We start from the raw sequence: 24427 nt of genomic DNA, 5'->3' as shown, positions 1-24427 counted from the left end.
CACTTTTTAATGTTTCCAAACGTTGTTATTCATTAAAATTTTTAATCGCTTTTTTTTTGTTCTTTCTTTCTTTTTGTGTTGTGTAAGTGGGAACAAAACGAAATTAAGAAAAAGACATAATTGGACCGTTTCAAAGCCGCAAAATATCACGATATACACCCCTTAACCGCGTTTAAAATTCTTATATTTCCATTTTCCATTAAAGACTTCCTTCATAAGAAAAATCCCCACACGCTATTTTAAGGTTATTTTATATTTCCACAAAATACACATTTCCCCAACATTTACTTTAAAATTCGTAGTATCTTCCACACATTCTATAACTTTCATACTTCGTCATCATCAAAAGGTTCAAATGAGCCTAGGCTCGTTTGTTCCTATCTTTTAGTCTCTCCCAATAACCATTAAAGAAAGGCAAATTCTTGTGTTCAAATTTGGAACAGCTTCTCTTTCTTTTACTTACTACTCACTTCTTATTGAGAGACTGAGGAAAGAAGTGAAAGGGAAGTAGCTATGGGAAAAAAACTTGATGCCTTACTAGGAAGAAACTTCAAGACTGCTAGATTTAAAGCAACTGTCAATCTTGCCATTTCCAGACTTGTTGTACTCAAGAACCAGCGTCAGGCACGGTGCTCGATCGCGCGGTCTGATGTGGTTCAGTTCTTAAACCTTGGTCACCATGAAAGAGCTCTTCTGAGGGTACCCTACTTACTATGATTTTGATCATTTTGTTAGACTCGTTATCTTGTTCCACTGAATACGTTAAAGGGTAGCCCGATGTACGAAGCATCCCACATTTACGCAGGGTTCGGGGAAGGGTGTAGGTAGCCTACCCTGATGGAAGCATCAGTGGTTGATTCTACAGCTCGAACCCATGACATATAATTTGACTGAATACTTTGTTTTTTTGTTAGTTTCTTGAATGGTTTTTGTTTTGTGTTGATCTTGTTTTTGTAGGTTGAGCAAGTGATTAAGGAACAGAACATGCTGGATGTGTTTGTCATGGTAGAAGGCTATTGTGTTCTATTAATAGAAAGGACCAACCTTCTTCAACAAGAAAAGTTGGTGTTTTTACATTGTTTTTTCAATCGTAGATCTATTGTTCTGTGTTATCACTTACTGAGCTTTTCATGATCTTTCTGTAGAGTGTGTCCTGAGGAATTGAAGGAGGCGATATCGAGCTTGATTTATGCAGCTTCAAGGTGTGGCGAGTTCCCAGAACTTCAAGAGCTTCGTGTTATTTTCACGTCGAGGTTTGGGAAAGAATTCGCAGCTCGTGCTGTTGAGTTAAGAAACAATTGTGGAGTAAATCCTAAGGTAGTATAATTAGAACACCTGGTTTGGTACTATCTTAATCTACTATAATAAATAGCATGTTAATGTCTTGACGTTTCATGCAATGTAGATGATTCAAAAGCTGTCAACGAGGATGCCTAGCTTAGAACATAGAACCAAAGTACTGAAGGAAATTGCTTCAGAGAATAACATTGTTTTGCAAATTGAGGAAGTAGTTTTGGAAACTACAGAGGTATGTTCCAGAAAATTCAGGTCCACGAAATTCTCGCTCGTGTGACCATCTCATCTCATAATGTTTAAGCGGCTAGAGAGGCATAATATTTTTTGCTTAATTTATGTCTTTGACAATTCTCAAACTCACTCAAGAATTAATACCCAGAAGTTGAGCATTTTTCTTACTGTTGATAATAGGAGAAGGATACTGTGAAAAGGCAGGACCAGCCTGAGGGAGATCTATCAAGTAAATCAGGATATGAAGGTCGCTTACCAGTTCTACCTCAAAATGTAGACCATGAAGTTGGGAGAAAATATAAAGATGTAGCAGATGCAGCACAAGCAGCTTTTGAATCTGCTGCTTATGCAGCTGCAGCTGCAAGAGCAGCCGTTGAACTCTCTCGGTCTGAATCGCGTGATCCAGATGACCCGAATAGTCCAACTCAGAAGCCAAGGAATGTATCAGACTATCGTGAGGATTTAAAATCAAAGTTTCGTGCAGGAGAGGAGAGGAACAATAAGGAGATGAATGCTGGGGATGTAGTTGAGGAAATACAGCCTACTCAGAACTATGATTTTCATTCTGAAGCCAACCAACTCCCTGATGGAGATGAGGAGGAAGAACGCAAACAGAGGACATTTAAAGAGCAGTTCAAAAGATCAGTCTCTGCTTCAAGTTCTGATTCAGCAGATGACATTCTTGATGATGAGGTTATACGTCCAGGGCATGGGGTAATCTTCGATGAAATCGATGATGTTGGAAAGAAAAGCAGAATTCCGTCGTTGAAAAGTCCTAAGAGTGAAGTTTTTGGTTCTGAGAAATCAAACAGCAAGGATGTTTCTATCGAAGGGGCCGGCAGAGACTCTTGGTACTTCACTGATAATGAAATTTCTCCAGGGTACCAAGCAGGAAATGAAAAGGAAGTTGAAGGATTCACGAAGCAAGGTGCAGAAAAACTAGACATAAATAAGACGCCAATATCAGTGAGAACTAGAAGGAACTATCACTGGTGACCAAGGACAGATAGAAGTTTGCAGAGATTTTGCGAGTTGGGGTATATATTGTGTGCTTTGTCAATATATTATAGCTTCATATTTTCTTTATTTTTGATGATATTTTGTAAGTTTGAGCATATATTTTATGCTTTGACCATATATTGCAGCTTCGTTTTTTGTTTATTTAGTTATGAAATCTGGACAAATTATATGGTGTATTATCAAAACTACATGAGGCATTAAAATTTTGTTGATTCTTGAGGGTTAAATTTTGATGCTGTGAGTTGTTAGTCTGCTACTGCTATGAAAGAAGGTAGAACTTGTAATATTTCAGTCCATTCACACCATCTTGCTTTCAGCAAAGATATGAGCTGGTACATCAGAAAGCTCATAAGATAAATTGAAGACCGCCAAAAGCACATAGGGAATATAGTTCAATTGCCACTTCAAAGAATAGATGAGCTGTAATAACACAGAGCAAAATATGAAAAAATAAAAAAATGAGAATTACTGCAAGTTAAATGACAATCAAATCTGAATCTCTTTTGTTTAAGGCTAAACGGATATAGTTATTCCCCAGCAATGAGGCAACTCAATGGCAATCTTGAAGATGTAAAGCACCCAGATTTTGCTGTATATTTTAAGTACATTTTAATAGCTTATTCAGTCTGTCCGATACTGTCAAAACTTCCCATCCCATTTCAGTTGTGTTTTGTACCTAAAAATAGTGGCGGAGTCAGGATTTTTATTAAGGGGAGTCAAAATATAATGAAACAAACTCACCAAGAAGTCAAGGGGTGTCATTATATAGTATATATACATATTCTTAAAAAAATTACCGAGCTAAACAGTGTAATTTTCTGACGAAGGGGTGCATGTGGCTCCGCCACTGCCTAAGATCACTTGCAGTTCATATAATGTATCATGGAAGGTAGTGAACGACAGTAAAGCAGACAGAAATCTCAGAAAGGAAGATTAACAACTACAAGAATACCAAGATTACACAATTTCAAAGTCTACAAATATATACTCATAGAACACTTGATCAAGCATATTCCTATAGTAAAGTGTAACATGTAAATATAGTCACTAGCCTCTAGCACGCTTCTTGCCATGTTGCATCAGGTCAGCAAAAGACTGAAAATTCACACCAACATCCTCATCATTCTCAATTCCAAGTTCCTCCTGAAATGCACATGAAAATTAGGAGTATACTTGACAATGAACAAGCACCAATACAAAGACAAACTGATTAATACCTTAAACTCTTTAGGATTTTTGGGAGAGTTCTCAGTAATGGCATCCCATACATCTCTGAACATCCTTTTTCGAATTCTCCACTGATTTAAGGCTTCAGAATACAACCCCTCAATGGCTTTTCTTTCTTCTGGACTTACCAAGGTTACACCTCCCCGCAATTTAATTAGTTTCTTTTCCATCTCATCAACCTGCAACGATAAAGAAGTCAGGTTATTTTTCAAGTTATGCTGGAGACCAGATCCATATGCTAGAGAGTTTCTCAGATTCTTCATATCCTACCTCTTTTCTCAGTTTGGCTTCTTTAGCATGTATCTCTTCCAGGGTCAAATTTGACTGCAGAGACTTAATTTCTGCAAAGCACCATTATAGTTTACAAGTGAAGTCACTCAATCATCAAAGTTGAAGATTATCAAATTCAATAACTTCACACAAATTCGTATAAATAACTCATAGACAACAGCAAAAGAGTATCAATTAAGAATACCTGCTTCAACCTCACTGGTGGCTTTCTTCTGTTGATCCAACCTTTCTTGTAGATTGGCATTTTCTTCCTTCATTTTGTTAAGCTCTTCACTGTCTGGGATGTCAAATTGATCTTGCCGAGCCAGATAGATTTTCTGCTTGCCATACTCTTTAAATGATATCTTACCGCTGTCACAGAGATTATCCAGGGCTTTTTGTATTGGAGCCTTTTTAAGGTTAAACTTTTGCAGTGAATCTGCCACATTTTGGACATTCAATGGTCTATTTTGCTACATTAAACACCATGAAAGAAAAAAAGCAAAATCAGAGACTGTAAAACTCAAAATATAAGAAATTCGCAGAGATGTAACAAGATTTAGAGAATGATAGCAAACTGACAGCTAACTTGAAAAACAAACAAGAAAGAGTACAACATCACAGATATTGATAAGCTGTATCCTCTGTGTCAAGACAATCTTTTAGGTAAAAAAGGGAAATATATTGTGCACACACCCATAGCAACAACAAATTAAGCTCCAAGTGAAACTGTAATTCATCTATATCTTCCACTTGCTTTCTCTAAAGTTTTGAAAGAAAATTTTACAGAGAAAGCAAATGTAGTACTCTCTCTGTTCTGTCCCATAAAGAATGACACATTTCTATATTTAAAAACAATTTAACTTTACATTTTCTATTTTACCAGATGATTTATAGCCACAAAATGTCTATTGTAAACCACAAGTTTAAGAAGTCTTCATTTCTAAAACTCGTGGGCAGGCAAACATGGCCGCATAAAATGGGAAAGAAAAGCTAATCAGTTCGACTAACAACAGTTCTTGACGTGTATACACGAATCTTCAAAGAAGGCTATAAAATGTAAAGTACTGATCACTCCCTTATCCAAACATTAACAGTATTATAGTGTGCCTGACAACTTTTACTACATATCTCTGCTAATATTAAGCCCAAAATTCCAATTGATGTTTCCAATTGAATATCTATACCACTGAAGCACACTAGGATTAGTTAATTTCAGTAAATTTATCCGTTTCTCCTAAAACAATAACACTCTTAGAACATAATTTTGATATCTCTAAACGACAAATAATCTAAATCTTAGGCTTTTTTTTTCTATTAAACTACTTTTATTTACACATTGCAGGTGAAGAGCCGCATATAAAAATTTTTAAAAAGGACAAATGGAAGCAAAACGGAATAGTTTGTGTTACCTCGTTTACGAAATTAAGCACGATACCTGTAAATTTTCAAAATCGAAAAATTTAGGATCTGTAAATCGAGATTTTTCAAATACGAATATATTCAATTCGATTTTCAGCGAAACATTTCTACTGAGATGATAGTTAATAGTGTAAAAGGAACTTAAAGGAGAGAAGAAGGATATGATTATACCTTCGGTGTTATCTGCTTTTGGAGGCATGGTTGATTAGGGAATTTTCAGAGTTCCTTGGCGCGGGAAAAAACTTCTAGCAGAATTTTCTCTCAGGTAAAATCATAAAGGGATACGAATGGTGTGGGAATTACCCCTTATTATAACCATTAATTACGAAAAGAGGATTCTTACCTCGCAAGCCAAAATCACCAGGCTTATAGCCTGTTTGGCGCTCCTTTTTTTTTTGGGTTTTTCAAAATTGAAGTGTTTGGCAACTTTTAGAGAAAAAAACGTATTTTAAAGTAAAAGCTGAAACTGTTTTGGAGAAACAGAAAAAAATAGTTTCTAAAAAGTAGTTTTGAGAAAAATATACTTAGAATCAGTTTTTAAAGCTTGGTCAAACACTAATTACTGCTCAGAAATACTTTTCAAATAAATTAGTCAAACACAAACTGGTTCTCATAAAAAAAAATACTTTTAAAAAATTACTTATCAAAATAAGCTTATTTTTTAAGCTTGACCTAACATGCTATTAGAAAATAAGGGAAATGGATAATTATGCTTATGGGCCTCAAAAGTCTAAACTAGTAAGCGTATGGGCTTTTAGTTCAGATTAAGTCCAAATGTACTACTCGGACTCTATTTAAAATTTGAACACGTTCAAGAATTTTGTGCAAATATAACCTCGGCGTTATATATCCAGAAGAATGAATAATTAGGCTTTCTCAAGTTTTGTCAAGCTGGATATAATTTTGGTATAATTTTTATTTTATCGGTCTTATTAAATTATTCACAAGTCTTGTCTTAACAAATCTTGCCTTGTTCACAAGTTATGTCAGTTATGCAGGAGGCAATACTTTGGTATAATCTTTATTTTTATTATAATGTTAAATTATTCGCAAGTAGATTGATAAATTTTGCTTTGTTCATGAGTTATGCCAGCAGTGCATAACTTGGCACAATATTTATTGTACCTATTTTCTTAAATTGTTCACCGTCTTACGGGATTTGCAAATTTTGTATGTATTTATTCAATTGTTGACAAGTTTTTCCGGATTAGTTAAAGTTTTACCGGACTGACAAATTTTGCATTTGTTGTTCAAGTCATATACACTGATTTTGTTTACATTATCAATACAATTTAATTTACTATAGCATATTACAGTTATACCACTCTATAACATCATCCTTATATAACAGTCATTCACTATAAAAGTCAAGTTTCTTTCGGAACCAATTTTTATGTTATGTTATAATATATGTTCTCTATAACAGTATTTCACTACAGTAGCCAAAAAATATCGAAACAAACGAAATTATTATAAAGAGGTTTGACTAGAAATATTTCCTATATGGACAGTGCATGGAACTTATCCCAGCTGTCATATGCTCCTTTTTCTCCCAGTCCGTCTCAAATTAAGAAGAAATCTTGAAATAAAAATGACAGATCCTTTTCCAATTTTTCTCTTTCACTATAGTACATACACTTAAAAAGAAGAGGACTTACCCCAAACAAAACTTAACAGAATTCAAAACTTTAGCCTAAGATAAAAAACAAAAGCAATTAGGACAAATTGCCACCACTCTGCTGCCACAAATTGATGATATCAGTTGCTTGATTAAGCAAAATAATCATCTGCTTCTGTGATATCCATGGCTTGCTCTCTAGTGTTGTTTTAAGCTCTTCCCATGCATCTTTCCTTGGCCAAAAGAAATATGGACTCAAAGGAACAGAACCATGTCCTGGTAACACTTGATCAAGACCAAGTCCTATGTTCTTCTCCATCCATATGAACTTTAACACCAGCCTTGGCTTCTCAATTACCTTTTTCTTAGAATCAGTCTTCTGCAAAAATCAAGAATTCAACCAAAATACTTTACTATATCATTTTTCGGGATATGAAGTTTATGGGTTCTGCGCATACCACGGAACTCATACTTCTTCTTATTTACTGCGTTTGTAATTAAACACTCCCTCGAGTTCACAATAATTGACAATTTTACCTTTTTATTTTGGTTCAAAATAAGTGTACATTTACATAATCAAGAAGGAATTAATTTTATTTTTTCAAAGTTTGCCCTTAGTTACATATAACAATGTGTCAAGATAACAATTAATTGAAGTTAATTTAGTAAATACATCTTTTTTTCTCTAGGAGATCGTATTTCCTTAATGAGTGTGTCAAAGGTAAAATAATCACTTATTGTGGACGGAGTAAGTATTCATACATATTTAATGATTTTTTAATTCAAACACAAGATCTAAGCAAAAGTTAATGGTTCGGCCGAAACCGTACTTAATACTCAAGCTCCGATCCTGTCTTTTAGGCTCATTCTCATAGTCGCATTTAGGACGAGTTCTGTAAATTCAATTGAGTCCGTAGTTTTTGCTTAACCTATGTTTGCATAAATGCAGATGCACTATGTATTTGATGTGTTCAATTGAACATAATTTTTGACACGGAGCAAAGATACATATTTTTAAAAAAATACTCCACTAAAATGTCAACAATTATTAAATTTCGGAGCCCATAATTTCAAAAATGCAATAGCTTCAATAATAAAACAAAGAAGGTAGAACTAATCAGATATAAATTGTAAAACTGCCTTTGGACACATTTAAAATGTATCATATGATAAGGTCACACTCATTTCTCCAACTATGCATACATATCCAGGAACATTTAAAATGGATTCGGCTATAAAATTCTATAGGTCTTAGATAATCAAAATTAAAGGGTTGATTTTTAGTTTTTTACCTCTATTTCTTGAACTATAGAGTCTGAAATCTCAGCTGTAACTGGTTCTGTTTCTGTGGCAGCTGAAGCAAAAAACTTATTTCTTGTTGGTTTGGTTTTGTAACTAAGAATGGAAGATGAAGCTGTGTTGTTTACAGAGAAGGAAGAACATCTGAAGGATTTAACAGAGGGATTGTGGGAAGGTAAAGAAGGGATAGTAACACTGCTTTTCAAGCTAGATTGAACTGACATTGATAACATGGTTTCTGTGAGAGAGAAATTGGAAGTGGGAAAAATAGTAGCCTTAGAAGAGTGTAGAGATTTGATATGATAACACAATGGATAAGGTAGTAGGACTGAAGATGGAATAAAGGAAGAAGCTAAAAATGGGCTAGAGACCCAAGTTTTGGGAATAATAATATGGGATCTTTACACAAATAGCCACCCATATTCATTATTTATTTATTTTTAACCGGTGTACATAGATTATAAATAGCTAAAGACATATTATATTTGAATTATTCATACATTATACATCCATCAACTATTTTAAATTTAAGCGGTTGGGTGGACGGTTATTTAGATTAATTCTTGGGTTAAATTCAAAAATAGCCAAATTTACAAGTGGTAATTGAAAATTAGCCACAATTTCAAAAGTAATCAAAATTTAGCCACTTTTTATGTAAAGATAAATCTGAACGAAAACACTGTTCAAAATTCAAAAAATATTTCAGCATAATATAGTGGAGTTCGAATTTTTTACATGTGAACTTCCAGCATAATATACTGGTCCAGCATAATATGCTGGAAGTTCATACATGGGTCCTTCAATCTCCAGTATATTATGCTGGAACTTTCTGTGTTGCAGCAAAATAGTGATTATTTTTTAATGACTTTACAAATGCTGGCTATTTTTTAATTACCAGTCCGAAAACTGGCTAACCCGTGCTATTTTTACTTAATTCTTCTATTAATTATCGAACCGTTTGGGCTGTTGAAATTTATGGGATTTCGGCCCAAAGGGAAGATCACTATTTTCCATATCTTTAGGGGGGCGTTTGGTTACTGGGGTTAGGGGGTTGTCCCGATTAATTTTTTTTTTGTCTTTGATTGCGAGTATCAGCTAAAATCAGGATAAAATTTATACCAAAATCATGGGATTATCTCTCACATATAAAATGTGGGATTATCTATGGCCTTGTTATAATCATGGAGAATAATCCTAGGACTATAATCCTGGAATGACCTAGTTCTGAACCAAATGACCCCTAACTACTTGCCATATTTAGCAACTTTAAGTTTTTTTTTTTAATGACGGTGTGACTCGTATCAGGTTACTCTGCCACCACTCCTTAGGTATATCGACGAGAAGAAATCATATAGCGTTTTTTTATTAATACAAGGATTTAACAATCTTAAGTTGACTGATCAATAAATCAAATTGATCAATATATGATTACGAAAAAATGTTATATGATTTTGGTGTAATAAAGTGATGGTTGAGTAACTATCCATAAAATTAATTCTTAATTTTAACAAAAGAATCGCAAAGAATATCCAGGAACTACCTTCTTTCTTATTGATGTTTTTAATAAAATTTGAAGAAAAAAACTAGCAAAGAGGCTTGAAATTTTCTAAAAACCCGCGAAAATGAAGTTAATAATAAAGACTTTTCTTCTAATGTCATTTTCTTCATTAGTAAGAGACGACTTGTAATATATATGTCCATGCGCACAACTCATTCCAATTCTTGAAGAAACATTAATTGAGTTTCTCACGATTTTGACAAAATCACATAATGATAAATAATATTAGTAAGATTATTAAAGAGAAAATGAGTGCAAAAATGAAGACAACCAATTCAATCCACCTCAACTCACACTCATCTTGTCGTTTGCTTACACAAAAGTATATATTTATCAGATGACGCTTGGTTTTCCCAATATGTTATTTTTCGTATGTTGTAGAAGTCGATGTTGGGGTTTCACTTCCCTCGCTTGATTTCTAGCTAATTTTTTGTATTAGTGGTGTAAAAAATATTAACGCAATCAAGACTTGAAAGGTAATTGTAAGTATTATTTTCAATAAACATTGATTGATAACATAAAATAAATGGTGATAATATGCTATAGCAAGTTAAATTAAACTTATTTTCTAGATAACGTAAACCCTATTAACAGTATGTATATAACTATAATAAGTCTACACCACTTGAGAAATAATACACAATATGTATTAATTTGGTGCACGAAGTAAAATCTTAATAAGTTCACAGACGCAGACCCAAACTCATGCACTTGCAAGACAAATTAATTGGAATTATATGTAATAGTTTATGTCGCACCTCTATTCATCCCTTTTTCATACTTTTTTTTCTTATTGAAAATCATATTTAGCCAATAATTTTGGCAGCAAATAATTTGTTCGTTTTAAATACAAGGCCTTTTCTCCTATAAGTTTATTTCTTTATTAGAAGGAATTCTACGTGATATGATAGTTGAAAATGGAAATGGCTGAAATTGACAGAATGCTTCCACGTTTGAGTTTTAGAAATTAAATCTTCTTTTTCTATTCATTTGTTCCAAAATCTTTCCTAAATATTTTCAAATTTAAACTTTCAACTGAGAAAAGAAACACAAACTCTTCAAACTGCGAGAGATCATAAAAAAGAAAATAGCCAACAAATTGCCTAGCACTATAAATTTCTTCCTTTTGCTATATTGAAAGGTCATTTAGCTCTGTAGAGTTGAAATTTAGGCAACATTTCAAGAGAAAATTGGAATACACAAAAAATAACAATAATTGAGAATTATGAATTAGTCTTCAAGAATATTGTTGCTCTACATTCTTATATAGCTTAGCCCATCAACCTTCATTTAGACCATATTTTCGCTTTCTTCTTACTCTTCGTTAGCTACTTATTCCTATCTCTTTAATTTATTATAACATATTTCTGGTAATTTTCCTAACATTCTTCTACGTACCACTCTTGTTTCTTTGGTTCTTCCCTTTTGCAAGATCCCAATAATGGATTTTCTTTAATCTCCAACTGAATTTGCAGGTCTAAAGAGTAATGCACTATTATTGTTGGTAAGTCTTATATAAAACCCAATCTGATCCATTATATTATTTTTTTTCTTTTATTTAGAAGTAGTATATTGTGTAGCTAATTATCTGTTACGCGGAAGAAATTAATACTATGTCATCTTTCAAGAATCTGCGATTCTTTTCTTAATTTTATTACTCGGATTGGAGAGTTAGCGAAAAATAGAATATAATGCAAGAAAAACTTATATTAACGATGCATTAACTCGCTAGAATTAAGGCTTAATTAGTCATGATATAAAGCTTGCATAGGGTCCATTGTTTGTTAGGAGTCTCTTTAAATTGGTTAGAAATTTGTGTATCAGTAAAAAAATGTAGAGAACTTCTAATGATATATAGAGAAACTAAATTTTTCAATATTAGAGATGGAAACATGATCAAATAGAACAAAATTGATTGAAAATTTATCTAGATGATCTCGCTTAGCTTGAAATTGAGTCGTAATTGTTTTTATTTTTATTTTTATGTAACAACTTTACTCGTACGTTTTTTCTGATTTAATTATGGTACTGGAGAGGGAGGGAAGCTTCTTTCTTTGTTTTCACTACCGTACTGTAACCAATTTCTGATGTTAGGGAATTGACTAATCCAGCCAAAGTGGCACACCAAAAACTCTTGCTTCAATTTCATGCACGTCTTTTTTCTTCTTCTTCTTCTTCTTCTTCTTCTTCTTCTTCTTCTTCTTCTTCTTCTTCTTCTTCTTCTTCTTTATTACTCTTCATGTACAAAAAACCAAGAAGAAATATACAAGCTGGCAATAACAGGTGATTGGTGTTAAAACATACAAAGATGTTAAAGTTGTGCTCAAATTATTCTAGTCATGTCAGTAAGTTTACTTTAAGTTTTATAGTATTTTCTAGGAGTCTTTTAGTACTGTTCTAGATTTATATATATGCCATTGAAAATAAATAGAACTTCTAGCTAGTACTTATAACTTTTATTTTGTATAATATTGAATCGATAAAAGTACTTAAATAGAGCGGCATAATCTATAAGGATCCATATAACCGACAATAACTTGCTTGAATATATTGTGGCAAGGTTGGTTTTGGTTTTTTGAAGTGGCATAGTTGATTGTTCCATTATTTCATTGTTTACTTTATTGTGAATTTTCTTTCTTTCTTTGATAAGTTTTTTTCAATTTCTTCTTTCTTTACAAGAAAGTTCTACATGTTGTCATTGGGTCTCGAAAACAGCCTCTCTATGTTTATAAGTTAGGAGTAAGGTCTACGTATACACTACCCTCCCCAGATCGTACTTATATAATTACACTGTGTTTATCATTGTTGTTGCTGCTGCTGCTTACAAGAAAGTTCTACACAGCTTGTAACACAAATGACATTTTGATCATCTCCTTATTTTTTCCTTTTTTTTTCAGAGTCTATAAACAGAAGTAAAGAATAGCAAGAAATGGTGACCATAAAGAATTTTTTCAAGAAGGCTTCTTCAGATGAAAACAAAGAAAAACTGCTGCCAAATGATTATGATGAAAGAAAAGGCTGCTGCAATTGTTTCAGTCCATTGAATGATAGGTTTACAAGTTTTTTCAACAATTTACAAGATTTTGCTAAGAAAGCAATCGAGATGGGTCGCAACGATCCTCGAAAAATTATTTTTTCCTTAAAGATGGGATTTGCATTATCTTTTGTGTCTCTTCTCATTTTCTGGAAGAAACCTAATGATATTGCTCAGTTCGCAATTTGGGCAATCTTAACGGTTCTTGTTATGTTTGAGTTCAGCATAGGTAAAACATTTTAGCATATCCTTCTCTTATTTTTACTTTCTTCTCAATTTTACTAGGATTTAAGTTATTTACGTTGATAGTATAATGAATTTTTTATACCATCATTATAATTTGATCTGTTAGTAATAGGTTAATATAATTATTATTTATCATATATTGCAATCGATAGAGTTACTTGTAATTACATTCTAAGTAAAATGTATGTGTAAATATTTGTACACCAATAATGCATAGAACTCTAACTAATTTACTAGTATGAGTATATGTTCCATACGCACTAATAGTACAAAAATTTTCTGCACAATCAAGTCATTTATAAAGCCATTACATATAAATATCTATCATAGTAAAATGTTACATAACTAATTACTTGCTATAAAAGGTTAAATTACATGGATAACATAAAAAAAATCTTTACATTATCAGCCTATATATAACTTAAATCTTTTTACTATGCGCCAAATGAGTATTAATTTGCTGATATAGTTACCCTTTTCACCCCCCCCCCCCCCTTTTTTTTTGTGCAGGAGCAACCTTAATTAAAGGATTTAATCGTGGTTTGGGGACGTTTTGTGCTGGGATGCTTGCCTTCATCTTTGCTCAATTAGCATTGTGGGCTGGAGAAAGGGAAAGAGTTGTAATTGTTGTGAGCATTTTTATCGTAGGTAAGCTTTCTATTAGCATAAAATCTTCATGTTCCAAATTTTCTCTTAAAATCTGTCCAAATTTATATGATGCAGTTCTGATTTCAAGAGTCAAACTTTTTAATTTTGACTACGTATTCAAATGTAGAAACTTTAAGCTTTTTGAAATAAAATTTACATATTTGAAAACTATATAAAAGAAATTATAAGTCATAATAATTAGTAGTTCAAAAATACTCAAAAGGCATATGAAAAAATCACGATCAAAGAAAAAACTTATTTGACTCTCGATATTTGAATTGCGTCATATAAATTGGGATAGAGGATTACGTAATTAGTCTCATCTATTATTTTCTTGTAATTTTTTTTGACAGCATTTTTTGGATCATACTTGAAGCTATACCCAACAATGGCACCATATGAATATGGATATCGAGTATTTATCTTGACGTATTGTATCCTAATTGTGGCTGGAAACAGGACTAGAGAGTATAATGTGGCAATCTGTACTCGTTTGGCACTGATTGCTCTTGGTGCTGGTATTTGCTTGTTGATTAATATTAGTATTTACCCCATCTGGTCTGGTGAAGATTTGCATCGTTTGGTGGTTAAGAATTTCATGGATCTTGCAAATTCTTTGGAAGGTGAGACAATATTTGAGTGTATTTTTTGTATTTCGTACGGTTTATATTATCTTTTTTTACGGTCTTGCACGTTTCATTAAAGATACATTTATACCATCTTAATCAGAAAAGTACTCCCTCTGGTCCACAATAAGTGATTTTTTGGTCTTTTTTTGTGATCCAAAATAAGTAATTTTTTCAGATTTCAAGAATGAATTAATTATTTTTTCCTATACAACCCTTGGAGTAAATAGTGTTGGAGTATGTGTTATGAGTGTTTATGTGAAGAGATAGTAAATGTTAATATGATTAATTTCATTGCTAATTAATATTAAAAGGTGAATTTCTTAATCTGTGTAAAAATAACCAAAAAATTACTTATTGTGGACCGAATGTAGTATTATCTAAATTACTCTCTTAAACATCTCACTCGATTAGCCGTACTTTCACTAATTGAAACAATAAGGGTAGATTTGAAATATATATATATATATATATATATATATATATATATATATATATATATATATATATATATATATATATATATATATATATATATATATATATAAAACTTGTTATTTTTCTAAAATGTCAAATATTTTGGGAAAAAATTAGTTTGACAAAACGACAAATATTTGGGACCACAGAAAGCATTTTGGAATGGACAGCTCTCATTTATATTTCTCTAATTTTGGACCAATAAATTTGCTAATTATACAACTTGAATCCATGGAATTTTGAGCAGGTTGTATCAATGGGTACTTAAGTTGTGTTGAGTATGATAAAGATGCAAATGACTCAGAATATAATGGCTACAAATCTGTCATAGAATCCACAGGCCGAGAGCAAACATTGGTACGTACGTTACGTTGTAACATCTCTATTAAGTCCTATATTACGTGTACTCCAAAAATACTATAGTATCAGATCCTAAAAAATATATTATTTTTAGAGAATTTGACACATCTCTCAATATTTTTGAAAGTCTGAGTAACATAATTACGAACTAATTGCTCATGATCTACACTTTTGAACAGCTTGGATTTGCTATTTGGGAGCCACCTCATGGGCGTTATAGAATGCACAAGAATCTGTGGAGAGACTTTGTCAAATTAAGCAGTGCATTGAGACATTGTGCATTTATGGTCATGGCATTGCATGGATGTATCCAATCAGAAATCCAGGTTTTAATTGAAATAATGTTTATTTTATTTTACCATGTTAGAAACAGATTATTTACTGCATTCTTTAAATTGTCAAATTAGGTTTATTATAGACCGTTATTTATTGTTATAAGTCATCGTACCTTGATTGTCTAAAAAAATTTGTACACTATTAATATACGGAAGTTAAACTCTTTAACATTTTGATTTAACTTATATGTACATATAATCTAAATAACTTTTACACTATAAATATATTTTGACAAGTTATAGTAGGTTATTAACTTATATGCGCACACAATCTAAATAATTTTTATACTATCAGTGTATTTTAACAAGTTATAGCAAGTTATTTACGGTATTGTTTAGGTTATCAAATTAGGATTACTTGCCCGCAATGAGTGGCTTCCTACATGGGAGACCTGAAATCAATTCCCCTCACCAGCAACCTCCACACAGCCATAGCTCGTTATATCGAGTTTGTCTAGTGCGATTTACATCTTCTTTGTGGTTTGCGAGCTATTGCACAGTGTGCAGTTTACCCAGTGCGCACCCGGAGGGTGGCAACTGCGAGTTTTCTGGGAATTTTCCAATAAAAATTACTCTACTATATATAGTCAGTTACCTATTGTTGTACGTCATCTTAACCCGATAGTATAAGAGATTGTAGAGTAGAGAAATTAAACTCTCATTTTTGCAGGCACCACTAGAGAAGAGGAAGGTATTTCGTAATGAGCTAAAGAGGGTCGGTGCAAATGCTGCAAAAGTTCTACGGGAGCTAGGAACAAAGTTAGAAAAATTGGAAATGCTAGATAGTCATGAAAATATTCTAAAAGAAGTGCACGAGACAGCTCAACATCTGCAGAAAAAAATAGACCACAAATCATATCTTTTGGTCAATTCAAAGAGTTGGGAAATTGGAAAACCAAACATTAATTCTGAAGATTCTTCAAGTGAAAATGGTAGTGAAAATTTGCCATTGAGTTCTCGATCTCGATCACTAAGTGAAACAGCCATTGACATAAGTTCATTGCAAGCAAATTGGCCACAATTGGCAAAAGAATCGTCTGAATTTACAAAATCATCATTTAGAAAGCAAAACCAATGGCCCTCACGTCTCTCGCTTGCTGATGGTAGTGACATTGCCGATACATGCGAAATGGAAACTTATTTAAGTGCAAGTTCTTTGTCTTTGGCTACTTTTGCTTCACTTCTTATTGAATTTGTTGCAAGGCTTCAGAATGTGGTTGACAACTTTGAAGAATTAAGTCAAAGGGCAGAGTTTAAAGAGCCAGATGTTATCATCCCACCTAGTGCAATAAAGAGTTAGGCCTCGTTTGGTACGAGGGATAAGGGATAAATAATCTCGGGATTTAATTTGAGATGAGTTTATCCTATGTTTGGTTGGAATAGAATCGTAGTATAACGAATCCAGATATTAGTTATCCCGGGATTGTAGTGTTTTTTATCCCCATGGGAAGGTGAGATAATTAATCCCGAAATAATTAATCATGGGATAACTTGTGTTCCAACCAAACCATGTTGATGTGATTTAATTCAGGTTGTGAGTTTTTTGAAGATTCAGTTTATGTGAAATGAAAAAGGTAAAAGATAGTCATTTGTTTGTTGTGTGAGGAGGAAAGGAAATAGAAAAATGAACATTTGTATATTGGTGTATGGAGTATCTCTTGTATCATATATATATATATATATATATATATATATGAACACAAGGCCAAAAATGTCACTATCAAATTGCTCATCTAATCTGTCAGCTAATTTATGATTTGTTTCCTCATTCTACAATAATACAGAAAAGGACATGCTTAATTAGTAATCATACATTTCAGATTATAGCAAGGAGGTCCTTTCGTAAGACGATAACCTTAAAGGTTATTCAAGGTAACTAGGTAAAGTGGAACGAGTAACTTGAAAAACAAAGCAATTAATTTTCTACAACATATTGCGTTACGTTGTACTGTAAAAGTGCATTTACATTGTTAAAATAAATCCAATTCAAATTTGTAACATCAAAAGATTGATATATATATATATATATATATATATATATATATATATTATTGTTTACCCGAAAAATCGGATAACGTTAAATTTAGGTATGGTTCTAAGGATACGCAAATTCCTATGATACAAAAATAACAATACAAGTATTTTTGCTATAAAGTGGAAACAATGAACAAGAAGGCTAAATGAGCACCATGAAATCTCAATGTATGTTGGGGAGATGGGTCTATTGCAGTCTATGTCCTTTTTTATAATAGAGGGTCACTACTTTATCTATAACAACATAATAAAATAATGCATATAGTGGAGGGTCCATGATGGTTTGTCTCTTCCTTGATTCCTGCAAAGATTCTCTCCCTTGGTGCGGTTGTAACGGCTTTTATCTGCGAGCTTGGCACTAGCTCGAGCTCGGTGTTAGATCGAACCCCCGGTCTTGGTTCGAGCTCGATTCTGCCTTGGGGCATCGATATTCGGGGCCTGTGTCGGTCGATGTTGCCTCGTAGTTCGATTCGGATACGGGCTCGATAATGATACCGAGTTTTGCCATCGATCGGTCTAATATCTCGAAACTCGATGCCCCTACTCCGGAATTCGTTCGAGCTTGTCATGTGGATACCCTTAGATCGAGACGTCATCGTCTCGACCAGTCTTCATGACCGAGAATCGGTTTTGACCGTACACAGATAGTCCCCTCGTTTCTCGGAAAGGATGTGGCGAGAAACGATATGATTTCTCTACAGCTCGATCAAATTTATGCCGACGTTTCTATCGACCCCGATCATGACGTATGTGATAACTGTCCCATCGGCTCGGTTTTACCGAGGCTTTTAATGTGTGTCAGATGGTGGTCGGTTACCGTTAATACCGAATCGTCATGCCTTAGCCTATAAATAGTCTTTCCGTACAATTTTTACCATTTTTGCGCCTTCTCTTCTTCCAAATTCTCTTATTTATCCTCTTTATTTCGCTGCTTCATGGCTGCCCATACCAGAGTTTTGGTGTTGTCCATTCTTTCACCTTCCTTTGCACTCTTTCCTCTCATATCAATGGCGAAAACTTTCAAAATTATACCTCAGAAGGAGAAAGCTTCTTCCTCACGGCCGTTTGATGATAAAGCGCCGGTGGAGCCGTCCGTTCATGACTATGTTCCTGGCCCGTGCATTTTGAAGACCGATTTTAAGGTGGAGAATCCTTCATCCGTTCCGGGTCGATGTGAGCACATATCGATGTATACGTGCTCTATAACGGAGGATTCACCTCGAGGCCGTCAGAAAAGACTGCAACTGGGGTTCCGAGGTTGTGTTGCAAATTCCATCCTCCAATGAGAGCATCACCACTTATGTGGAGGGTTTTTTAAGTGTTTATACTTATCCCTTCACATTAGGACCCGTCGACCCGGTGATTATTGATTTCTGCAAAAGATATCAGGTCACCCTTGGCCAAATTCATCCTTCTTTATGGCGTATAGTGATCTTGTTGCGCTTTTTCTCTATCAAAGTCGGGAGGTTGGATTTTTCTCTGAACCACCTCATACGACTGTACCAGCCTCAGATTTTTCGAGGACTAATTAGACTTCATCGTCGAGCATCGAAGGCTTTGATGTCGAGCATCGATGAAGACAAGGATCGGGGTTGGATGGGTCGTTATATTCGAGTGAGGACCCGTGATCTTATTCCGGAGGAGAAGATGTCGTTCCCTGAAGAATGGAATTTTGACTGTAAGTGATTCTTGTTTACCTTTCATGTCCTTTTCCGATTTTTTCTGATGTCCTTGCCTGATGTTCAGCTGCCCCTTGGATGCCACAAGCGGTGCTTGACCTCGAGGACTGGGTTCAGAAGTTAGCCTTAAGCTCCTCTTATGCCGAACGTGCTTGGCGTGATTTGGCAAAAGGGAGATGGGAGGCCAAGAACCATGGTGAGGTTTGCTTCTTGTTTCCTTCGAAGTATCCTTTGCGTTCTTTTTGTTACCGATTTCCTTTTGTGCAGACGTAACTAGGGATGCCGCTTTGAGGCTTTCGAGTGGTGAAGAAGGAAACAAGTCTCTGGTCCCCAAACAGGGGAAAGATAAGAAGCGAAGAGCTTCATCTCGGCCAGTGGACCCCAAGCCCAAAACTCGAAGGGTGATGAGAAAAGTAATTGCCCGTTCGATTGACTCGGTCCAACGACTGAGAGAAGAAGAAGAAGAAGAAGATAGCTCCTCGGCTTTGGTAATCTGATCTACGGAGGCCATCGAGGTTGCTAGAGCTCCCGAGCCGATAGCGGTTGTGCCTGTCGGGGTTGGTTCCTAAGACTTGAGTCTCGACCGGAGTACTCCGAGTGATTTGCTCGGGGCTATGACAATGGGTCATTCGCCTTCTCTTCCATCTTTTTCCGAGGAGGCGTTGAAGGAAGCTCGAGAGTTGAAGACTCCCGATATCGGCGCAGGCTCTGGTGCAGGGGATCCTTTTAGGGATTGTTTTACTGGAGTCGACGATGGTTTCGATATCGGTGACGCTTCTCTTTTATTAGAGGAGGCTCAGCGTTTCATTACTCGGGTAATGATTCTTCCACACTTGGTTTCTTTGTTCTTTTCTATACTTGACTCTTGCTTCTTACTGTGCAGGCCATTAATAGGTTTCGAGTCGATCTTAGCCAGTGTGAGGCCGAGCTCCGGAAGGTCTCAGGCGAGAGAGATGCCCTGCGGCTTCTTTGCAGCCAAAAGGACGAGGTTATAAAGGATCTCCAAGCGGATTTGGCTAAGGTCCGTGAAGAAGGGGTCGAGCTCGATAAGCAGGTGAGCCTCCTTCTGTTAAAGTATGGGTCTGACTCAACTGTGGAAGTTAATCCTTCGTTGTCTCAGTTGCAGCAAAAGATCAAAAAGATCGGGTTACTTAGAGAAGAAGTCGATCAAATCCGCGCTGAATGCAATCGGTGGAAGGAGACCATCGACCGCTTGGCAGCGGAAAAAGAAACCATCTCAACAAAATTATTATCAGCCGACGTTCAACTTCGAAGTGTCAAGCAAAAGGGGTCGGTTCAAGCTAAGAAGATCGATGAGCTTGAAACACGACTTGTTGAGGCTAAGGCGGAGGTTGAGTCGTCGAAAGTCTTGGTGGATAAGTCCATTGCTATATATCGAGCTGATGATGAGGCTGCTCATATGGAGGCCCGGGAAGCGGCGAAGACCGCCGATGCTCGAGCTCATTGGGTTGCCGAACTTGCTAAGTGTAGGTCTCGGAGGGAGACCCTCGAGGAGATACACGCTCGAGGTTTCGACCTTACCGATGAGGTAAAAAAGGCAAAAGAGCTCGAAGCGAAAGCTAAAGCCTTGGCTTCTGATGATGATGATGATGATGGTAGCAAAAGCGGATCCGAGGACGGGGAAGAGCTCGACCAGGAAGCTTAGTTTCTAATTATTCATGTTTGTAGATTAATCGCGTAGGCAATTTTTTTTTGTGTGTGTGTGTATATATATATATATATATATATATATATATATATATATATATATATATATATATATATATATATACAAGGCAATTTTGACCTCATAGTCTCTCTGATCGATCAGATTTGTAGCCCCTAGGTTTGCTTGTTGAGTCGATGATTCAAACTCTGAAGGAACATAATCCGCAGGTATAATGTAACGGTTGAGTTAATGTAAACTCAGAATAAAAGTAGCTTATCAGACGTCGAGTGAGTGTTTCGAACTCGAGATAAAGGTAGCCCGTAGGCTTAATAGTCGAGTGAATATTTCAAACTCTGGATAAAGGTAGCCCGTAGGCTTAATAGTCGAGTGAGTGTTTCGAACTCGAGATAAAGGTAGCCCATAGGCTTAATAGTCGAGTGAGTATTTCGAACTCGAGATAAAGGTAGCCCATAGGCTTAATAGTCGAGTGAATGTTTCGAACTCGATATAAAGGTAACCCGTAGGCTTAATAGTCGAGTGAGTGTTTCGAACTCGAGATAATGTAGCCCGTAGGCTTAATAGTCGAGTGAGTATTTTCGAATTCGAGATAAAGGTAGCCCGTGAGCTTAATAGTCGAGTGAATGTATTGAACTAGAGATAATGTGGCCCATAGGCTTAACAGTCGAGTGAATGTTTCGAACTCGAGATAAAGGTAGCCCGTAGGCTTAATAGTTGAGTGAATATATCGAACTCGAGATATTGTAGCCCGTAGGCGTAATGGTCGAGTGAGTGCTTGCTCGAACTTGGAATAAACGTAGCTCGTAGGCTTAGTAGTTGAGTGAATCTTAATTCTAGCTGCACAATAAATCTCAAGTCATTGTATATGTGTTCATGTTTTGCGCCTATGTTCGGGACAATCTACATGAGCATGGTTCGTTTTGACCATTTGGCTCTTACAATATTTCCTCTTGGAACCCTATTGTTGTGAAATGATTTTCCTGTATCTTAACTTGATGTATTTGAGGCTTGATGTATTTGAGGCCCTGATGCCCCCCTGGTATTCGAGGTCGATTGGAAAGAGGCATCGGATACTGTTAAAAGTACAACACGATCGATGGTTGCCTCATTAAAAACCTTGCCGAAAAACCCATTTGGGATAAAACCAGTCTAAGGGAAAAAGAGTGCAACACATGCTTTTAAGCGAAAGATCCACCTCAGCTCTTGTCCGGACTTTCTGCAGGGGCCAGTTAAATGAATATGGAAAGGTCGTACCTTAGCAGTAGTACCGTTTTAGATGTGATACATTCCAACTGCTTGATAGCTGTTTGCCGTTTATGATGCCGAGCATGTATGATCCTTTTCCGACGCCCTCGAGCACCTGATATGGTCCCTCCCAATTTGGTCCTAATTTTCCTTCGTTTAGATTCCGGGTATTGACGGTGACTTTTCTTAACACTAAGTCCCCGGGGTTGAAATGGCGAAGATTAGTTCTTCGATTATAATACCTTTCGATTCGTTGCTTTTGGGCGGCCAATCGGATGAGGGAAGCTTCTCGTCCTTCGTCCGATAATTCAAGGCTAGTGTTCATAGCCTCGTTATTTGATTTTTCCGTCATGAATTGAAATCTGGGACTTGGTTCACCGACCGGTATCAATGCTTCGGAACCATATACTAATGAGAATGGGGTCGCCCCCGTGCTGGATTTTGACGTTGTCTGGTATGCCCAAAGGACTCGGGCAGAATTTCTCTCCATTTTCCCTTGGCGTCGTTCAACCTCTTCTTCAGGTTTTGAAGAATAGTCTTGTTTGTTGATTCGGCATGTCCGTTCCCACTGGGGTGGTATGGCGTTAATAGTATCCTTCTTATTTTGTGATCTTCGAAGAATTTTGTGACTTTGCTGCCAATGAATTGCTTCCCATTGTCACACACTATTTCAGAGGGTATCCCGAATCGGCATATGATATGATCCCAAATAAAGTCTATAACTTTATTCTCTCTTATTTTCTCGAACGCCTGCACTTCAACCCATTTAGAAAAATAGTTAGTCATAAATAAAATAAATTTGGCTTTACCTGGGGTCGATGGCAGCGGGCCGACGATGTCCATTCCCCATTTCATGAACGGCCATGGGGATTGGACCGAGTGAAGTTGATCTCCGGGTTGATGGATCATTGGCGCAAACCTTTGACATTTATCACATTTACGAACAAATTCTTTCGCATCTTTGCTCATATCGATCCAATAGTACCCCGCTCTAATCACTTTTTGAACTAATGTGTCGGCACCTGAGTGATTCCCACAAGTGCCCTCGTGCACTTCCCGGGGGATGTAATTGGTATAGTCGATAAAAAGGGTCCATAACCCTGATGATATACCTGATTTCAAAATGAGTTCTTTTTCGATTTCGGGTACGAGGGTTGGCGTGAAGTCGGCCACGAAGTCTGCTAAAATTTGAGACTTGATGGCCGTACGGGGTTGATATTCGATTTCGCACCCACTGAGTTCGATGGCCCATTTGGCCAATCGGCTTGATAGGTCGGGCCTATGTAAAATATTACAGAGTGGGCAGGTGGTTAATACGCTTATGGGGTGACATTGAAGGTACGACCTTAACTTTCTGGAGGCGCTTACTAGCACAAGTGCCAATTTTTCTAAGTGCGGATACCTAGTTTTCGTTTCTCCTAAGGTCCGACTTACGTAATAAACGGGAAATTACGTACCTCGCTCCTTTCGAACTAGGACACTGCTTACGGCGACTTCCGATACCGCCAAGTATAAGTACAGTTTTTCGCCGATTTTTGGAGTGTGAAGTAGTGGTGAGCTCGATAGATATCGTTTCAATTCCTGTAACGCTTGTTGGCATTCTGGTGTCCAGGCAAAGTCGTTCTTCTTTTTGAGTAGGGAGAAAAAATTGTGATTTCGATCTGATGATCTTGAAATGAACCGGCCTAAGGCTGTAATTCTTCCCGTTAACCTTGGTACAGCTTTCACGCTGTCCACGATGGTAATGTCTTCGATGGCCTTGATTTTGTCGGGGTTAATCTCGATTCCCCGATTTGACACTATGAAGCCGAGGAACTTGCCCGAACCGACCCCGAAAGCACATTTTTCGGGGTTGAGCTTCATGTTGTATTTCCTCAGAATCTCGAACGTTTCCTGCAAATGGGCCAAATGGACCTCTGCGCGCAGGGACTTAACTAGCATGTCATCAATATAGACTTCCATTGATTTACCTATTTGTTCTTCGAACATTTTATTTACTAGGCGTTGATAAGTAGCTCCTGCATTTTTTTAGCCCGAAGGGCATTGCATTATAACAATATGTTCCATATTGGGTCACAAATGAAGTCTTTTCCCGGTCGTCCGGGTTCATCTGAA

The 24427-nt window shown here is 35.9% G+C and overlaps 4 protein-coding genes across 5 annotated transcripts; 2 read left to right on the top strand and 2 right to left on the bottom strand.

The window, feature by feature from the left end:
- The first annotated feature begins 279 nt into the window (after window positions 1-279).
- LOC104109712 (uncharacterized) lies at window positions 280-2774 on the top strand. Its single transcript, XM_009619059.4, has 5 exons — window positions 280-699; window positions 958-1061; window positions 1146-1317; window positions 1406-1528; window positions 1708-2774. The coding sequence occupies exons 1-5, from the start codon at window positions 514-516 to the stop codon at window positions 2521-2523; spliced, it is 1401 nt and encodes a 466-aa protein (XP_009617354.1). The 5' UTR covers window positions 280-513; the 3' UTR covers window positions 2524-2774.
- A 691-nt stretch (window positions 2775-3465) lies between these two features.
- On the bottom strand, window positions 3466-5763 carry LOC104109713 (homologous-pairing protein 2 homolog). The gene is made up of 6 exons (XM_009619060.4): window positions 5638-5763; window positions 5457-5482; window positions 4250-4517; window positions 4045-4115; window positions 3765-3953; window positions 3466-3690 (listed from the first exon to the last, which is right to left on the bottom strand). The coding sequence occupies exons 1-6, from the start codon at window positions 5663-5665 to the stop codon at window positions 3595-3597; spliced, it is 678 nt and encodes a 225-aa protein (XP_009617355.1). The 5' UTR covers window positions 5666-5763; the 3' UTR covers window positions 3466-3594.
- Window positions 5764-6916: 1153 nt separating this feature from the next.
- Window positions 6917-8697, bottom strand: LOC104109714 (small ribosomal subunit protein cS23). Its single transcript, XM_009619062.4, has 2 exons — window positions 8377-8697; window positions 6917-7463 (listed from the first exon to the last, which is right to left on the bottom strand). Exons 1-2 carry the CDS (start codon window positions 8614-8616, stop codon window positions 7182-7184), a joined length of 522 nt encoding a protein of 173 aa, XP_009617357.1. The 5' UTR covers window positions 8617-8697; the 3' UTR covers window positions 6917-7181.
- A 3387-nt stretch (window positions 8698-12084) lies between these two features.
- On the top strand, window positions 12085-17339 carry LOC104109715 (aluminum-activated malate transporter 9-like). 2 transcript variants are annotated; one of them, XM_009619063.4, is made up of 7 exons: window positions 12085-12224; window positions 12839-13204; window positions 13732-13869; window positions 14223-14492; window positions 15220-15329; window positions 15512-15658; window positions 16338-17339. In XM_009619063.4, exons 2-7 carry the CDS (start codon window positions 12871-12873, stop codon window positions 16965-16967), a joined length of 1629 nt encoding a protein of 542 aa, XP_009617358.1. In that variant the 5' UTR covers window positions 12085-12224; window positions 12839-12870; the 3' UTR covers window positions 16968-17339. The 2 variants fall into 2 exon arrangements, with proteins under 2 accessions (XP_009617358.1, XP_033515468.1); XM_033659577.2 differs by having other exon boundaries at window positions 12085-12282.
- Window positions 17340-24427: the final 7088 nt, after the last annotated feature.

This window comes from Nicotiana tomentosiformis, chromosome 10, assembly GCF_000390325.3.
Source record: "Nicotiana tomentosiformis chromosome 10, ASM39032v3, whole genome shotgun sequence".
Lineage (NCBI taxonomy): Eukaryota > Viridiplantae > Streptophyta > Magnoliopsida > Solanales > Solanaceae > Nicotiana > Nicotiana tomentosiformis.
This window is presented reverse-complemented; position numbering and strand designations above follow the sequence as displayed.

What these genes read in the sequence shown, in the direction of transcription:
- LOC104109714 (XM_009619062.4), bottom strand. Translation starts at nt 8,616, where the DNA reads ATGTTATCAATGTCAGTTCAATCTAGCTTGAAAAGCAGTGTTACTATC. An exon ending in CTATAGTTCAAGAAATAGAG is followed by an intron (nt 7,464 to 8,376) that starts GTAAAAAACTAA and finishes TGATTTTTGCAG; the next exon opens with AAGACTGATTCTAAGAAAAA.
- LOC104109713 (XM_009619060.4), bottom strand. Translation starts at nt 5,665, where the DNA reads ATGCCTCCAAAAGCAGATAACACCGAAG. An exon ending in TGCTTAATTTCGTAAACGAG is followed by an intron (nt 4,518 to 5,456) that starts GTAACACAAACT and finishes TGTTTAATGTAG; the next exon opens with CAAAATAGACCATTGAATGT. An exon ending in CACCAGTGAGGTTGAAGCAG is followed by an intron (nt 4,116 to 4,249) that starts GTATTCTTAATT and finishes GGTGCTTTGCAG; the next exon opens with AAATTAAGTCTCTGCAGTCA.
- LOC104109715 (XM_009619063.4), top strand. Translation starts at nt 12,871, where the DNA reads ATGGTGACCATAAAGAATTTTTTCAAGAAGGCTTCTTCAGATGAAAAC. An exon ending in TCTTGCAAATTCTTTGGAAG is followed by an intron (nt 14,493 to 15,219) that starts GTGAGACAATAT and finishes AATTTTGAGCAG; the next exon opens with GTTGTATCAATGGGTACTTA. An exon ending in CAGGCCGAGAGCAAACATTG is followed by an intron (nt 15,330 to 15,511) that starts GTACGTACGTTA and finishes ACTTTTGAACAG; the next exon opens with CTTGGATTTGCTATTTGGGA.
- LOC104109712 (XM_009619059.4), top strand. Translation starts at nt 514, where the DNA reads ATGGGAAAAAAACTTGATGCCTTACTAGGAAGAAACTTCAAGACTGCT. An exon ending in AACCTTCTTCAACAAGAAAA is followed by an intron (nt 1,062 to 1,145) that starts GTTGGTGTTTTT and finishes ATCTTTCTGTAG; the next exon opens with AGTGTGTCCTGAGGAATTGA. An exon ending in TAGTTTTGGAAACTACAGAG is followed by an intron (nt 1,529 to 1,707) that starts GTATGTTCCAGA and finishes TGTTGATAATAG; the next exon opens with GAGAAGGATACTGTGAAAAG.